General features: G+C 42.2%; 1 protein-coding gene across 2 annotated transcripts; it reads left to right on the top strand.

Annotated features, from left to right (window-relative positions):
- Nucleotides 1–288: 288 nt before the first annotated feature.
- On the top strand, nucleotides 289–8,420 carry ZNF165 (zinc finger protein 165). Of its 2 annotated transcripts, XM_012465861.3 has the most exons (4): nucleotides 289–950; nucleotides 4,358–4,840; nucleotides 5,122–5,260; nucleotides 7,420–8,420. In XM_012465861.3, exons 2-4 carry the CDS (start codon nucleotides 4,430–4,432, stop codon nucleotides 8,325–8,327), a joined length of 1,458 nt encoding a protein of 485 aa, XP_012321284.2. In that variant the 5' UTR covers nucleotides 289–950; nucleotides 4,358–4,429; the 3' UTR covers nucleotides 8,328–8,420. The 2 variants fall into 2 exon arrangements, with proteins under 2 accessions (XP_012321284.2, XP_064219173.1); XM_064363103.1 differs by lacking the exons at nucleotides 289–950; nucleotides 5,122–5,260 and having other exon boundaries at nucleotides 4,762–4,840.
- The last annotated feature ends 9,956 nt before the right edge of the window (nucleotides 8,421–18,376 follow it).

The following is an 18,376-nucleotide window of genomic DNA, read 5'->3' on the forward strand; positions in this document are numbered from 1 at the left end:
GAAAGCAATAAACTGACAGAGCCAGGAAGGCCTATGAAGAGACACTTCTCAGGCTTGTATGCCTCATAAGAAAACCATCACATATGACTGCAAAACCCACAACCTTGCACAAAGGCCAGCACAACCTTACACCAAAAATATTTCTGCAAGGACAGCCGCCCAGCAACTGCTTATCTAACCTCAGACTGGCGTCACCCTTGTTATTGATCTTTGTAGTCAAGGATAATCATTTCAAAACAATTATGTAATCCTCCTCATTCTTCCTTTAAAAACCTTTGTCTTCTTTTACATCCCTGAATAGAAACATAGTTCACTCTGGCACGTCTATTCCTATTGCAATGTCCTATTCCCGAATATACATCATTTTCTTTCTTTGTTTTTTTTCTTTCCTTTTTGAGACTGAGTCTTGCTCTGTCGCACAGGCTGGAGTGCAGTGGCGCGATCTCGGCTCACTGCAACCTTAACCTCCTAGGTTCAAGCGATTCTCCTGTCTCAGCCTCCCAAGTAGCTGGGACTATAGGCGCCCGCCACCACGCCCGGCTAAGGTTTATACTTTTAGTAAAGACGGGGTTTCACCATGTTGGCCAAGCTGGCCTCGAACTCCTGACCTCGGGTGATCCACCCGCCTCAGCCTCCCAAAGTGCTGGGATTACAGGCGTGAGCCACCGCGCCTGATAAATATCATTTTCTTTTAAAGAGTCCTCTCTGTTATCTAGCGAGACACTACTACAATGGAGAAAAAAGACCCCTCCTTCAAGCCCTGAGAACCTGAAGACTCTGGCGAAAAGTCTGCTCCTGAAGAGACCCAGGAAGGCTTCTGGGAATCGTAGTTCAAAGGCATCCCGTCTTCTGCGCAGACTCACAAGTCCCTGTGGACGGAAACCTTGAAGGGTAGTGCCGCTCCGTCCTTCTACCGGAAGTGTCCGATCGGAATCAGCCCTGTCCGAGAGGTGAGTCCGGGTTTGGGGACCTAGATGTCCGGCCCAGTGTCCCCCTCCAAATATCCAGTCCCTTTCATATTGCCTTTGAAATTAGCAGCCACTGGGTGACCAGACCTTGGACCTCAGAAGAATCCCTGAGAAAGGTGGAACCAGCTTCGGCGTTGGGAGGGCAGGAGCGCACCCGTTTTTAGTGAGGGTTTGGCAGTCTCCATAGTTACCTCTGCCGCGCGTGACGTCATAGTGGAGCGCTGAGAGGGTGTGGTGGCGTGGAGGGTAGGGGGGCGTCCTGCTGATCCTGAGTCTGGGGTCACTGATTAGTGGAGTGGCCCAGTCCAGCCAGATGGAACGGGAAGGGGCGCCACATGTCTCGGATCTGCAGTTGTCTGCCAAAAGAAACTGCTGCGAGGACCATCCCCGATCTCCTGTTTCCCTTGGGAAGAATAACCGCCCTTTCGTAGGACATATGGGGACAACCCCTGCCTATCCTGAACTTTGTTGACACGGTAAATAGTATTTCCTGTGTGCTGAGGATGCAGTGAAACCTCTTGCCCTTGAGAAACACTGGTACTATGGGAGCCTGTACCAGCATGCACTTCGAAGTCTCTGCTCGGCTTTGTGGTCTCTACCGGATTTCCCCTGACTCCCCTTCCTCCACCAACTAGACTCTGTCCCGTTTTTCCCTCCTCCAACATGCCCACCAAGGCTGTTTATCCATCAGGAACCCTGCTCTTAACCTTTGCCTTACTCATAATTAATTACTCGTTCTTCCCTGTTCTCCTAGCCTTTGTTTACACATCTGTTTTTTATAAGTCCCCCTAACACAATATATAAGGCACTAGATGCTCAATAAATATTTATTAGTTTAAAGCTACTGACTTTAGGGGTACTCAAGTTTTAAATGGATGAGAAGTGATGAAACACCTGGAGATGGGACTGTCGGCTCTCTGAGATAACATGTTGTAGAACCAGCTGCTCAGCATGATAATTGAAGTTTCATTTGGATTATATGGGCCAACTTTACTCCTATCTTCCTGTGCTAAATGAGATAATGCTCATTAAGCATTAGGACACTACTTGGTTAGCACATGTAGGAAACAACAAGACATAGCAAAGGAATGGCCAAGTAAAATACGAGGGATTGAGACTCTCTGGTTAATATAGCCTTTTTTCTTTATCATTGCTAAAGTTTGTTCCTACTTACTCAAACTGTTTGTTTTCCAAGGTTCAGCCTGAACCTATGATGTTTATTTTATACTCTTGGAGAATTAATACTGATATATATCTTCCAGCTACCCCTTTCATGAATCTTGTCTAAATCTGTCTTCCCATTCCAAGTTCTTTTCCATTATTGAAATATCATTTTTTCTGCTGGAAATATTTTTCCAAGTAGATGTCTTATTATCATCTTAAGTACAGATTATCCAAAACCAAAGTCATCTGAAACTTTCCTAATTTTGCCTTTCATTTAGTCAACAAATATGAAGCCTTAAAAACAATTAATAATGCCTGGTCCTTAACCTCATGGAACAGCAGTCAGTTGATAGAAAGAAAAAAACAAAAACAGCCAAACAACTATAAATAATACAAGGACTTATATATTTATATATGTATGTGTTAGTAATTGTCAGAACTTAGTCTAGAGTTGAGGACTTTCTTAACAGTGCCAGTAGAATTCTTAGCCACTCCAGTCATCACAGCCTGCAAGCTGATCTCACCATTAGCCTGCTGCTCATTCCCACTTCCTCAACTCTTCCTGTCCTCTCTTTCCTGAATCTTTCTCATCCTTCATTGTCCAATTTAAGCCCCACCACCTCTAGGACATACCTTCTACCATTCACAGTCTCTTCCCACCTCAGGACAGTTAGAACATTTAGTATCTCCACCATAAACTCATTTCATACTTCAACATTCAACATGTAACAAACATATACAATGTAAATGTCATATGAAACATTTTCTCATTTAAATGTTTTATATCCATGTGTTGTTTTGTGATTTCTTCCCAACTAGTTTGCAAACTCAAACACTTTTTGTTTAATCTATTAAGCTGTATATTAGAATACAGATTTTCCAGGCATATGCCATACTGACCAAGTTACCATCTCTAGGAGCAGGGCCCAAGTCAGCATCTCTAGAGATTGGGCCCAAGAACCTGTTTCTAACAAAGATCCCATATCTTGATTAGGCAGCAAGCTCAGTGTCATATTCAGACTGTCTTGTAAACCAATGCTGTACAACTTCTAGCCCAATGCTTTGTTTGTAATAAGGTTCTTAATAAAATGTATGTTATTGCATCAGTCAGTAGTCAACTTAGTGAAATGTTTAGTAAAAGAAACTCAGGCCAGGCACAGTCGCTCACACTTGTAATCCCAGCACTTTGGGAGGCCGATGTGGGCAGATCACAAGGTCAGGAGTTAGAGACCAGCTTCGCCAACATGGTGAAATCCCATCTCTACTAAAAATACAAAAAATTAGCCAGGCATGGTAGTGCACATCAAAAATTCCAGCTATTCAGGAGGCTGAGCAGGATAATCACTTGAACCTGGGAGGTGGAGGTTGCATTGAGCCAAGATTACTCCACTGCACTCCAGCCTGGGTGACAGAGTGAGACTCCATCTCTAAAACAAAACAAAACAAAAGAACCTCATACTTGTGTGAACCTCATACTTACAGTGACCTCTAGCTTTTCATATTTTTCATATTACAACCCACCCTAGGAATGAAGAACATATTTATCTCCACAGTGTTCAGCAGGTCATTCTGCTCAGAAAAATTGACACCTCAATTGACTCCTCTTCAATGACTCCTCAGTGCCTAAAAGATAAACTCCAAATTCATGAACTTGACATTTGATGTTTTCTACAGTATGGCTCCAAGCGTTGCCTCTATGATTTTTTTTTTTTACAAACCTACTAAACGTTTTGCTTTTCCATTTCTGTAGACCTACCCTTACTCAATTGTTCAGACTGTTTCTGTTTGTAATTTCCCATTTCTTTCTCTCCCACATCCTAGTCAAATCTTCTATTCTTCAGAATTTCATTTTTTAATTAAGTTTCCCTTGACCATTGCAACCAACTGTATTTTTTTCACATCCTATTTTATGAAGCATTTCTATCATTTTTCTTTTTACAGCCTTATTTTCTCTGAGACTTTTAAAATTTAATAAAATATACCTTGTTAATATTTAGTATTACATTTAAGTTTATTGTTTCTAATTTAAATTATCATATTTTTTAATTTAAATTATAACCTGTCTTGAAGTAGAAATCCTAACAGTTGTATTCTACAGAGCAAGTATGCCAGTGCTTTTTGGATACAATAAATGCCCAGTAAATTTTTGTGTAATGGAGAATGACGATTTTTATGATGTGGTCTGTCATCTTCTTAGACAGTAATAGTAACTTTTGATCCCTCAGGAGAACTCTTGAAACTAAAGAAGACCCTTCCCAAAGCAGAAGTGGGTTTCTGATAAAATATTCTATCCAGAGATGGCTACCGAGTCAAAGAAAGCTGCAGCCCAGAACTCTCCAGAGGATGAAGAACTTCTGATACTGAAGATAGAAGAGGAAGAATTTATCCACAGGCAGGACACTTGCTTACAGAGAAGTGAACTCCTCAGGCAGGAGCTCTGCAGGCAGCTTTTTAGGCAGTTCTGCTACCAGGATTCCCCTGGACCTCGCGAGGCACTGAGCCGACTCCGGGAGCTCTGCTGTCAGTGGTTGAAACCAGAGATCCATACCAAGGAGCAGATTCTGGAACTGCTGGTACTGGAGCAGTTCCTGACCATCCTGCCGGGGGATTTGCAGGCCTGGGTTCAGGAACATTACCCAGAGAGTGGAGAGGAGGCAGTGACCATACTGGAAGATTTGGAGAGAGGCACTAATGAAGCAGTACTCCAGGTGCATAGGGGAAGGGAGATCTAAGACCTCCATAGTGAATAAAGTCCCACAGTGGGAGGAGATGGCCCGAGATTGAGTATCTGACTTGCAGGAGCTCTTGGTTCATTGTGCGTTTATGTCTCCTTTCCTGTCTGTTTGATTCCACACTACATTTTACAATTGACTCCGACTCAATTCTTCCTTCCCCAGCTTTGTTTTCCTATGGGAGTTTCTCTTTGTTATTAGAAGATGTTTAACACCGAGATTCTTTTACAATCCCAAATGTACTTTATTTTTCTCAGGTTCAAGCCCATGAACATGGACAAGAAATATTCAGGAAAAAGGTGTCACCTCCTGGACCAGCACTTAGTGTCCAGTTACAGTCAGTGGAAACCAAAGCCCATTTTAGTTCATCAGAACCCCAGCTCTTACGGGACTGTGGTAAGGGGCAGAATGCCATACAGTGCTCATCACTGAAGAAACAGGAGAATGAATCTCCCTCCACAGACTAGTCTTGGTAACTGTAGGTGATCCTTTCCTTTATTACCCACTGAAAAGAGAGAACTTGTTTTCCTGTGAGTGTTTGGCCAGTTGTGGAGCAAAAGATAATTTTGTTCCTTATCCAGAATATTTCCAAAACATAGAACATTTTTATGATATGACCAAATTAAAGAAAATAAAAAATGAGTTGAGAAAATATCATAGAAAAGAAGCAAAAGAAAAAGAAATACATGGATAGAAGCAAAACATGTTCATAGATAAGTACATAAAATGATCAGGAGAAACAGATACATGATGATGTATTGAGAAATAGTATATAATTCTCAAGTTATATAGACTGTGATTCATATTTTTCCTCTTATGCTCTTGGTCTTATAAAGCTCTTTTACACTTATGGGAAGTTAGCTATACTTCTAGAGACTACTTCCATAGAATACTCATCTCTGTTCTAAAACTCATCTGTATTTTTTTTTCCCCCAAGACAGAGTCTTGCTCTGTCACCCAGGCTGGAGTGCAGTGGTGTGATCTCGGCTCACTGCAACCTCCACCTCCCGGGTTCAAGCGATTCTCCTGCCTCGGCCTCCTGAGTAGCTGGGATTACAGGTGCCTGCTACCGTGCCTGGCTAATTTTTGTGTTTTAGTAGAAATGGGGTTTCACCAAGTTGGCCAGGCTGGTCTCAAACTCCTGACCTCGTTATCCTCCCACCTTGGCCTTCCAAAGTGCTGGGATTGCAGAGTGAGGCACCACGCCCAGCCACCATTCATTTTTAATACATTTCTACATATTCTGCCTTCAGTTTTGTTCTAGAAACATCTCCATCTGTTCTATAAAAAATTGCAAAGTTTCCTCACCCCACGAACAGCACTCCCTAACCCTCTTTCCTACCCTAGCGTTTTTTAGACAAAGGAAACCTTGTGACAAAGAAGGGCTGTTCAACTATAGCACAGTATATAGTTGTGAGCTACAAGGTGAGATTTGTGAAGACAGGATCATAAATGGACCTTGGAAACCAGGCCTCGAAGTTTAGACTTGTAACAAAAAAAGAGATTCAAAGTTTCTGAGTAGGGTATGAAAGGACGGCAGTTGTTTAATGACTATTAGTCTAAAAAGGATCTTTAGGATAACTAGGAAGAAGAAAAGTACAGGGTCAAAACAGCAAAGAGGCAGTTAAAGTCTCTAGATTGGAAATGGTGAAGGTAGCAGAAATGTAAAGGAAGGGATTTATACAAGATACACTTGGCCGGGCGCGGTGGCTCAAGCCTGTAATCCCAGCACTTTGGGAGGCTGAGGCGGGTGGATCACGAGGTCAAGAGATCGAGACCATCCTGGTCAACATGGTGAAACCCCGTCTCTACTAAAAATACAAAAAATTAGCTGGGCATGGTGGCGCGTGCCTGTAATCCCAGCTACTCAGGAGGCTGAGGCAGGAGAATTGCCTGAACCCAGGAGGCGGAGGTTGCGGTGAGCCGAGATCGCGCCATTGCACTCCAGCCTGGGTAACGAGCAAAACTCCGTCTCAAAAAAAAAAAAAAAAAAAAGATACACTTAGCAGACAGTGATGACAGAATTTGGAAGACTGATTAAACATGGAATAGGAGGAAGAAATACATGATGGGGTGGATGGAAGTTTTCTTACAGATACTTCAGTCTTTTATAGCTTTACTTTTCTCTCTTCTGTCCTCATCTGCTTTCTTTAAGGTAGTGCCTCCATTTTCCCTGTAAGTCTAACATGAGAAATGTATCATAGACCTTAGGTTCTCAAGATCCCTTCCAGTCAACATTTTAGAGTTCTTTCTCCTTGCTCTGTCTCCTCCTATTTTCCAGTTCTTGCTGATGGCACTCCTCCTCCCAATCTTTTCTAATATATATATTTCACACGGCTGATTCCTCTCTCTGTCAACCACTGCAGGCATTACTTGCTCTTACCAATGTTTCTTTCATTCCTATCATCCTCTTTCATTCTCTCATTCCTCTCATGTGAAAGGTAATATATTAAAGTGGACATATCAATATGTAACTATCCTGAGCATGCTGCAAAATTTTCTTTTCTTCTAGTGCAGCAAACAGGTGATATTTATCTCTTTCTTTTTTATTTTAGATACTGAGAGTGAAAACAGTAGATCCATGCCAAAGCTGGAAATTTTTGAAAAAATTGAATCGCAGAGAATTGTATCTGGAAGAATCTCAGGATACATATCAGAAGCATCTGGTGAATCTCAAGACATCTGTAGGTCTGCTGGCAGGGTAAAGAGGCAATGGGAAAAAGAATCAGGGGAGTCTCAGAAACCATCCTCTACCCAGGATGGAGATTTTGGTAAAATCCTCACCCACAAAAATACAGTCAGAGGTGAAATAATAAGCCATGATGGATGTGAGAGGAGATTAAATCTGAACTCAAATGAATTCACACACCAGAAATCTTATAAACATGGTACCTGTGACCAGAGCTTCAAATGGAACTCAGATTTTATTAACCGTCAAAGAATTTATGCTGGAGAAAAAATTCACCAATATGGAAAATCTTTCAAGAGCCAAAAGCTAGCTAAACATGCTGCAGTTTTCAGTGGAGAGAAAACTCATAAGTGTAATGAATGTGGGAAAGCTTTCAGGCACAGCTCAAAACTTGTTAGGCATCAGAGAATCCACACTGGAGAGAGACCATATGAATGTAATGAATGTGGGAAAGGCTTTGCAGGGAGCTCAGATCTTATTAGACATCAGCGAATTCACACTGGGGAAAGACCCTTTGGATGCAAAGAATGTGGGAGGGCATTCAGCCTGAACTCACATCTTATCCTGCATCAGAGAATTCACACCAGAGAGAAACCCTACGAGTGTAGTGAATGTAGGAAAACATTCCGAGTGAGCTCACATCTTATTCGTCATTTGAGAATCCACACTGGAGAGAAACCCTATGAATGCAGTGAGTGTGGGAGAGCCTTCAGTCAGAGCTCACACCTTAGTCAACACCAGAGAATTCACAGGAGGGAAAACCTATTAATGTAAGGAACTTAAGTTTGTATGTAGATGCTGAGGAAATAGAACAATGTGAAAAACATTAAATAAAAAATAAATATTGGACAAGATGGAAGACTGAAAGATCAGTGTCTGGTCTTCATCTGTGTGTGTTTGCTTTCTATGAGACTGGGGATTTGCCCCTTCTTTCATTGACTACTAAAGTCAAACCAAAAGAGCTACATTTAGGGGGGCTAATAAATAGGGTAGTCTATTTATTAGTGCAATGTAGAGAAACAGAGATTGTCTGGTGAAATAACCATGATTGCAGTGTGGGAAGAAAAGGAAGATTTAAGTAAAGAGATTGATAATCAGCCCTAGTTAATTTTCCTAGTTAGTTTTGCACAAGGTGAGATCAGCTAAAGCCAGGAGTGAAATAGCTTGCACAGTGCACTGCAGAACAGTGTTTTCAGAGCATCCCTTTAAAAATTAAAGACCACAAAACTAAATTAAATGGTCATGTTAAGTTAGTCATGTCAAATGAGGGCATATGTAATGGTCACATTCCTATATGAGGCCAAAATCTGTGTCCAGAGGTCATACCAGGAAGTAAAAAACCAGAATAGCATGCCAGGGAAGAGGCCAGAGTCCAGAGACTGAAGTAAGGCAGGAAGAAAACAGAATTAAACAAAAATTGGGTTAAGACTGAGAAAAGTTGTTCAACTTGAACTAAACCTCAGAAGTTGGAGGCGAGACTTAATATAACCAGGCTTTTACTGGTTTTTGGCACCTTTCTGGGGTAGGTTGATAGGGACTATAGGGAGCTCTCCTAACAGAACTGGACAGGATTCTCTGGCCACTGGCAATTGTGAAAGATTCCTGAGGAATTTAGTACTGGAAATAGTGGTCCTGAAATGTTATTTCATTGCTGCTGGCTGCTCTCTACAGAAAATACTACAATGTACAGAGCCATAGTATATGAAAGAGGGTAGAGAGGAATGATTTAAGTTTTAAACATTCCACAGTATCTAAGGTTTTTACATTATAAAATGTAAACAGGACCTTGATGTTAGATGTGTGATAATCTAATGTGAAATGTACAAAATTTCCCACTAAGAGGCGTTATAAGAAATAGCATTTACTTTCAATGACTTTAAAAATGTCGTTACGGCATCTAAGTAACACAATATTTGGTTTGTTTTTTAAGGTAATGTACAGGCACTGTGTTAGTATGTCCTATCTCATAATTCTGTAAGGGCTATTATTTTTCACATTTTATAGATGAGAAAACTGAGCTGTAGTGAACTACCTTGCTGAAGGTAACATAGTAAGTGGTAGAACCAGGATTTTAACGCACATTTTATTCCAGGGCCCTAGTTCTTAACACTTAAACTTGATTATGTCACTGAAAATATTCCCTTGGGATATAATATCAGAAAATATATCGCTTGTACACCACAACTCTAAAGTTGGGGTCAGGGGAAAGGGGGAGACCTAGCACCCTTCTAGAAGGTTAACAGACCAACATTTCGAAATCATGGAAGGAGCTGTGACCTATTAGGCCAGGAGTCCACTATGGCCTCCAACCCCGCAGCGGCTGCCTCCGGGGAGGGGGCGAGGGAATCCACCACCCAGAGAGCCTCTTCCTAGAGGGGCCAGAAGCAGCTGGAGCCCCGGTACCCGCCCATCTTCCAGCCAGGTGGTGTCGCCCGGGTCACCGATTGTCCTGTGGCATCCGGGGCCTAGTTTGTGGGGCAGGGTTATGTGCGCACTTCACCCCTGTAACTTATCTCAGGGTTCCTATTGAACAGGATTCCGGGGATGAAGGCAGCAGCTGCAAGAGGAGGCTGCGACTGAGGACCACCAAATTCGTCCCTCCCAACCACTCACCACATCAAGACGGCCCCGGGAAGGTGTGGAGAGACTTCCTTTTCTCTTCTCTCCCCTACTGGCGCTGGCAGTATGAAGCTGTCTCCCAGAAGCATTAGCACAGCAGCACTGTGGGAGAAATGAGGTGTATAATCACACTCAACTCTGTTTATGCTGTCATCGAACCTCTGAACACAACTGGATCATTTTCTAATGAGCAGAAGTGTTATCTGTAGATGTATAAAAACCACATGATCGGCCGGGCGTGGTGGCTCACGCCAAAAATCCCAGCACTTTGGGAGGCCCAGACGGGCGGATCATGAGGTAAAGAGATCGAGACCATCCTGGTCAACAAGGTGAAACCCCGTCTCTACTAAAAATACAAAAAATTAGCTGGACGTGGTGGCACACGCCTGTAATCCCAGCTATTCGGGAGGCTGAGGCAGGAGAATTGCTTGAACCCAGGAGACGGAGTTTGCGGTGAGCTGAGATCGCTCCATTGCACTCCAGCCTGGGTAACAAGAGCGAAACTCCGTCTCAAAAAAAAAAAAACCACATGATCATCTCAATAGATGCAGAAAAGGTCTTTGATAAAATTCAACATCTCTTCATGTTAAAAACTCTCAATAAACTAGGCATTGATGGAACATATCTCAAAATAATAAGAGCTATTTATGACAAACCCACAGCCAATATCATACTGAATGGGCAAAAGCTGGAAGCATTCACTTGAAAAACCGGCACAAAACAAGGATGCCCTCTCTCAACACTCCTATTCAACATAGTATTGGAAGTTCTGGCCAAGGCAATCAGTCAAGAGAAAGAAACAAAGGGTATTCAAATAGGAAGAGAGGAAGTCAAATTGTCTCTGTTTGCAGATGACATGATTGTATATTTAGAAAACCCTAGGCTAGGTGCGGTGGCTCATGCCTGTAATCCTAGCACTTTGGGAGGCTGAGCCGAGAAGATCACAAGGTCAGGAGTTCAATACCAACCTGACCAACATGGTGAAACTCCGTCTCTACTAAAAATATGAAAATTAGCCAGGTATGGTGGCACAGGCCTGTAATCCCAGCTACTTAGGAGGCTGAGGCAGGAGAATCTCTTGAACCTGGGAGGTGGAGGTTGCAGTGAGCCAAGATCGTGCCACTTCATTCCAGCCTGGGCAACAGAGTAAGACTCCATTTCGAAAAAGAAAAGAAAACCCCATCATCTCAGCCCCAAAACTCCTTAAACAAAGTCTTAAGGAGTTCAGAGTCATAAGCAACTTCAGCAAAGTCTCAGGATACAAAATCAATGTGCAAAAATCACAAGCATTCCTATACACCAACAATAGACAAGCAGAGAGCCAAATGATATATGAACTTCCATTCACAATGGCTAAAAAGAGAGTAAAATACCTAGGAATACAGCTGACAAGGGATGTGAAGGACCTCTTCAAGGAGAACTGTAAACCACTGCTCAAGGAAATGAGAGAGGACACAAACAAATGAAAAAACATTCCATCCTCATAGATAGGAAGAATGAATATTGTAAAAATGGCCATACTACCCAAAGTAATTTATAGATTCAATGCTATTCCCATCAAACTACCACTGACATTCTTCATAGAATTAGAAAAAACTACTTTAAATTTCATATGTAACCAAAAAAGAGCCTACATAGCCAAGACAATCCTAAGCAAAAACAACAAAGCTGAAGGTATCACGCCTATCTGACTTCAAACTATATTACAATGCTACAGTAACCAAAACAGCATGGTACTGGTACCAAAACAGACATAAAGACCAGTAGAACAGAACAGAGACCTCAGAAACAACACCACACATCTACAACCATCTGATCTTTTGACAAACCTGACAAAAACAAAAAATGGGGAAAGGATTCCGTATTCAATAAATGGTGCTGGGAAAACTGGATAGCCATATGCTGAAAACTAAAACTGGACCTCTTTCTTACACCTTATACAAAAACTAACTCAAGATGGATTAAAGACTTAAGTGTAAAATGCAAAACCATAAAAACCCTAGAAGAAAACCTAGGCAATACCATTCAGGTCATAGGCATGGGCAAAGAATTCATGATAAAAACACCAAAAGCAACTGCAACAAAAGCCAGAATTGACAAACGGGATCTAATCAAACTAAAGAGCTTCTGCACAGCAAAAGAAACTATCATCAAAGTGAACAGGCAACCTACAGAATGGGAGAAAATGTTTGCAATTTATCCATCTGACAAAGGTCTTGGAAGACAGTGTGATGATTCCTCAAGGATCTAGAACCAGAAATACCATTTGACCCAGCAATCCCATTACTGTGTATATACCTACAGGAATACAAATCATTCTATTATAAAGACACATGCACATGCAATAGCAAAGACTTGGAACCAACCCAAATGTCCATCAATGATAGACTGGATAAAGAAATGTGGCACATATACACCATGAAATACTATGCAGTGATAAAAAAGAATGAGTTCTGTCCTTTGCAGGGACATGGATGAAGCTGGAAGCCATCATCCTCAGCAAACTCACACAGGAATAGAAAGCCAAACACCACATGTTCTCACTCATAAGTGGGAGTTGAAAGATGAGAACACATGGACATAGGGAGGGGGACATTACACAGGGGGGCTGCCAGGGAGTGGGGGTGAGGGGAGAGAGAACATTAGGACAAATAGTTAACGCATGCAGGGCCTAAAACCTAGATGATGGGTTGACAGGTGCCACAAACCACCATGACACACGTATATCTATGTAACAAACCTACATGTTCTGCACTTGTATCCTGGAACTTAAATTAAAAAAAAAAAAAAGTAGCTGGGTGCAGTGGCTCACGCCTGTAATCCTAGCACTTTGGGAGGCTGAGGCAGGCAGATCACCTGAGGTCAGGAGTTCGAGACCAGCCTGACTAACATGCTGAAACCCCATTTCTACTAAAAACACAAAAGAAAAATTCCCCAGCATAGTGACGGACGCCTGTAGTCAGGAGGTTGAAGCAGGACAATCGCTTGAACCCAGGAGGCGAAAGTTGCAATGAGCAGAGATAGTGTCACTGCACTCCCTCCTGGGCAATAGAATGAGACTCTGTCTCAAACAAACAAACAACAACGAAAAACAGGTGCTCTAAGGTGAAAGGATTTTAAAAAATAATAGAACTGAATGAATACAGGAATTTGGGGAAAGAGAATGGGAAAAATTGTAAAAGATTATTAAAAGTTTATGGAAATCTTATCTTGCATGGTCAAGGCTGACTGAGATTAGATGGAGCTGTTTATAAGGTACTATTAAATTTCAGTTTAATATTAACACTGCACTGATGCAAACGTAGAATTTCATTTTCTTGCTTGAACAATATAGTATTAATAAGAGATAAAAGACTGATGTTCATCTTTTGAATAAACTGTAAAAAATGTAAAAAGGAGAGAGACAGATTATTATTTGAAAAACTGAATCCCCTCTCTTTCAAAGATAAAGGTCTATGCTTTTTTAAATATTTCAATTATCACTTGGGCTAAACAAATGATTATTATGACTTGTGATCTTATTTTTGATATCAAAGATTTTAAGACTTTGATATTTGACATACTTCTCAAAATCAAATTTCAAATTCTAAAATTAGGTATTTTCTACAAGGAATGCCTGATAGTCCAAGAGAGACATAGTAGGTTTATTTGGCATGTTAAAATCACACAGGAAGCATTGTCAAATAAGAAATGGCATTTAACTTTCGTTGATTAGAACATGTGAGAAAAGGCAAAAAAAAAAAAAAAACTGAGTCACATTTGTATAAGTTATTAACATGCGTTCCAAAATTTTATATTCCTAAAGTCTGACGTGCCTTATCAGTCATAATTATAATTCTGGTAAATTTTGTAGGCCACATAAATAACCAAATTTTCTTAATTGTGTGTTTAACCATGACTACTCAAGGCTTTTGTCATCCACAGACAATTATTGTTTTACTTCGCAAAAAGTGATTTATAATTCGCTACAGTCTTTTATTTTTCTTAAAGAAAATTCATGAAAAGGACACTGACAAGTACTCTTGAATACAGGTTTCTGATAACTTTGGAAATCACACCATTGGACTAGGTAAAAACAACTTCCAGAACTCTAAAAAAACAAAACAAAAAAACAAAACTGATGAATTCATGAAGATTACTAACCCAACATCAAGCAGAACAAGAATCAATTACATGGGACTGAGCTGAGGACTGCAAAGATCTGTTATGACTTTCTGTTTGAAACAATTCTGATTCTTTTTATATTTTGTTTTCCAGAGTCAAGAAAAACTTCATTTTTATTTTGAGCCATTTAATGGTTACAGTGATTGGGGAAAGTGTACTTTTGTGAGAAAACTGAAACTACACGTCAGTGGACAGGGATGAAGTCTGGGGAGGTTACCGCCTGCCGACCGCAGCGGGGAAGACGGACGGACTCAACGCTGCGGAGCTGGCACTCAAACTCTTTCTTTAGGATGAGACAAGCTATGAAACAAAACCCCATGCCTAAGAGACCCCATTTGAAAACTCTGCGCCGCGCACTGCGCGCCCTACACAGTGCGCCCCTCTCTGAAGCCGCTGGAAGCTGGGGCTCAGGGCCGGAAGAGGTTCACAGATGCACTTCCGCCTGCGGTCCGGCGGGGCGCAGAGGAGCTGGTTGGAGCTAGGCTTCCCGTTCTACCCGGCCCAGGTAGTAGAACCGGCAGGAAGAGGGCGGGACGCCGCGGCCCGAGTCCCCCAGCTCAGCCAGGTGCGGGCGGGAGGAGCCCCGTCCTTGCTGTGCCCGCGCTGGAAGCGCCGTCCGAGACACTGCACGGACCTGACCGGTGGGCGTCCGGCCCCGGCACCGTGAGGTTGCTCTAGCCAACCCGAGCCCAGCTCCCCGCACGGCGCAGACGTTTCCCCAGAAGTTGCGAAGTCCAGACTCGGGTTCACAGATGCCGATCCGGTGGCTCTATGCGGACACCCTTTCTCCAACGTGACCACCGACTATTGGAAGTCTTTTATGATCTGTCAGGTCCTGATGGTTTAAGGGACATAGCCAGATCATCCCGAGTTCGAGGCTCGTTATGGTTGTTCGCTGATGCTCTACCAGGTCATTTATGTTACAGGGTAAACAGGAAAGGTGTTTGTAGTCTGGTTGGTTAACTCTGTATTTTGCCCTGTTCTTTAAAATATCTGAACTAGTGGAAGGCAACCTGTAAAAGCCACTGCATGCCTTTTATCTTGAATGATTCCTGAAACAGCTTTCTCCAAACCTGCTCCAGAAGCCCCTAAATTAATCCTTAAGAGCCCAGCTAGTGAAGATGTCTTTCAAAGATGCCGATTGAGTACCAGAAGCTAAGCACAGAGAAGGCACTAGAGGGCCTTACTGTGTGGTCCGAAGTTGTGTGCCAAAAAACAGAGAAGTGTCCCTGAGCACTAGGGGTGGTCTCCCTTGCCAGCCCCTCAAAGACCAGGTCATACTGATCGATAACTGCAGTACTTTACTGACGTCTTACTAAGTGCTAGGCACTGAGTCTAATGCTTTCCAGTACTGGATCTAATACTTTTTGTAATTTTTCTAAAACAACCTTATATTATAAGGTCTGTGGTTTAGTTAATCACATTGTACCAATATTATTTTTCGGCCTTGCAATTGTGCTGTGGTTAAGTAAGATGTTAACATAATAGGAAGCTGGGTGAAGGATATAGGGATTGTTCTATACCGTTTTGGAAATTTTCTATAAGTTTAAAATTATTTCAAAATAAAAAGTTGCAAACAAAATTAAAATGTTTTTTGTTTAAGAGGAAGGGGAATAGAAGTTTAGAGAAATTAAGCCACTACACATAAGAGAATGTGACAAGATTTGGGCCCAGGGCTTTTGGATTCCTCACCCTGTGCCCTTAACCACCGCCCACCGTGCTAATTCTGGGTAACAGATAGACCCTGCCTAAATCAGTTATTACTTGGAAAGTTGAAAATGCATATACCCACACAGCATCCTACCTACATTAGCATAATTCTACTACTCAACTGTCTTTACTAATGTAATACTACTATTCCACTGTCTTTATCAACATGATTTTACAATTCCAGGACATTCTTGCTGTAGGAGATAAAAATTGCAAATAATTATTTTTGTTTCAAGAACTTCTCCCTCAAAAAATCTATTTAAATGAACATCAAACTCTTCAACTTTCAATAATTAGCATGCAGTTTTCGAAACCCTCACCTCAAAACCTTCATCTTAATGAATGTGTCCATCAATCTTAAATTGTGTCACCATCCTTGCCCAGTTCTAATTCTGCTTTGAAAACTCAGCATTAAACCTCTCAAATCTTGTAAATATCCTGACTTTGCCTTCCTCCCTCAGAGATTCTACTAGGACTCTGTCAAGGCAGTTCTTTTTATCACCCCTAAGAATAAACTTCACTTTGCCTTACCAACATTGTTTTGTTGTTATTTTGGGAAACAAACATCCAACAATTTTCTCAGGATTGTGACAACTGCTGTTTCTTGACAAACATTCCTTCTATTTGAGAAAAGGTTTAAACTGCTTTACACTTTTATTTTTGAGCTATAGTTTGTTACCTTAGGAGTGTGCCTTAACATAACACAGCAGCAATCCTCTCAGCCCATTCGAGCTACAATGCCCACTGTGTCCCTTCTTTGGGCTCCTGAGGAGACAAAACAGCTCTTTGAAGTAAACAACAGAGAAAGGCTTGCCGTAAAGCAGGAATCCAGCCCAAAAAGGATAGCCCAAACAACCAGGAGTTATTCTGCCAGCGCTTCTGACAGTCCTTCTCCAAGGAGACTCCTGGGCCCTGTGAGGCCTTGAGCCAGCTCTAGGTGCTCTGCTGTAAGTGGTTAAGGCCTGAGATGCACACCAAGAAGCAGATGTTAGACTTGCTGGTGCTGGAGCAGTTCCTGGCCATTATGCCTGAGGAACTCCAGGCCTGGATGCATGAACATCATCCAAAGAATGGAGAGGAGGCAGTGGCTTTGCTGGAGGATCTGGAAGTGGAGCTGGATGAACCACACCAGCAGGTAGGAAGGGGTCCTATGCACTTTGGTAGAACAGCCTGGAGAGGGTGTCCAAGCCGGTCCTTTGTGGGATCTTCGGGGATCATGTGCGCTGTAGCCCCTTCCGATGCCCAAGTGAGCCTGCTTGTCCTCAGATTTCAGCCCAGGCCCATGTGCAGGAAATGCTTTCTTTTTTTCTTTTTCCTTATTTTATTTTATTTATTTATTTATTATTATTATTTTGAGACAGTCTCGCTCTGTCCCCCAGGCTGGAGTGCAGTGGCACGATCTCAGCTCACTGCAACCTCCACCTCCCAAGTTCAAGCAATTCTCCTGCCTCAGCCTCCCGAGTAGCTGGGACTATAGGCGTATGCCACCATGCCCTGCTAATTTTTTTTGTATTTTTAGTAGAGACGGGGTTTTACCACATTGGTCAGGTTCAAACTCCTGACCTCAAATGATCCACCTGCCTTGGCCTCCCAGAGTGCTGAGATTACAGGCCTGAACCACTGTGCCCGGCCAGGAAGTGCTTTCTGAGACATCAGTGCCTGTCTATCTGGCTAAGGAAGCAACATATCTCCAGCCTCAATTTGTAGAGACTCAGCTTAAAAGTGACTCTGAGGACTCTCAACAGCAAAAGGATTGTGGTTACTGTTGACACTTAGATCATATGGCTACCCTGGAGACTTTAGACTAATCATCCATCGCTTGGCAAATATATATTTACTTTTTATGAGCTAGGCACTATGCAAGACACTAGGAATAGTAAACAAAGCAAACATGATCTTTGGTTTCACAGAGACAGTCTTGTGACAGAGGTACTAAATACACAAATAAATATACTGTGACATTGTATATGGGGAGAGAGGGTAGTCAGGGAAGGCCTCTCTGAGGAAGTAATATGGGAGCTGAATCTTAAAAGTGGTGTAGAAATTAGCTAAGTGAATAATAGAGAGGAAAGCATTCCAGACCAAAAGAGCATGTGCAAAAACTGGAGTGGAAAAGAAATTGGTGGGTTTGAGGAATTGAGAGAAAACTAGTGTGACTAGAGTGTGGAGGCAGAACCCTAGAGAAGAAGTGGTCAGGGGCCAGGGCATGAGGGCTTTGTGGCTCCTGTTAAGAAGTTAGAAAATCTCAGCTACTCAGGAGGCTGAGGCAGGAGGATCGCTTGAGTCCAGGTGTCTGAGACCAACCTTGGCACCATAGCGATACTCCATTC

The sequence above is a fragment of the Aotus nancymaae genome, unplaced genomic scaffold, assembly GCF_030222135.1.
Source record: "Aotus nancymaae isolate 86718 unplaced genomic scaffold, 86718_ANA_hifiasm-v0.15.2.pri h1tg000051l, whole genome shotgun sequence".
NCBI classification, from domain to species: domain Eukaryota; kingdom Metazoa; phylum Chordata; class Mammalia; order Primates; family Aotidae; genus Aotus; species Aotus nancymaae.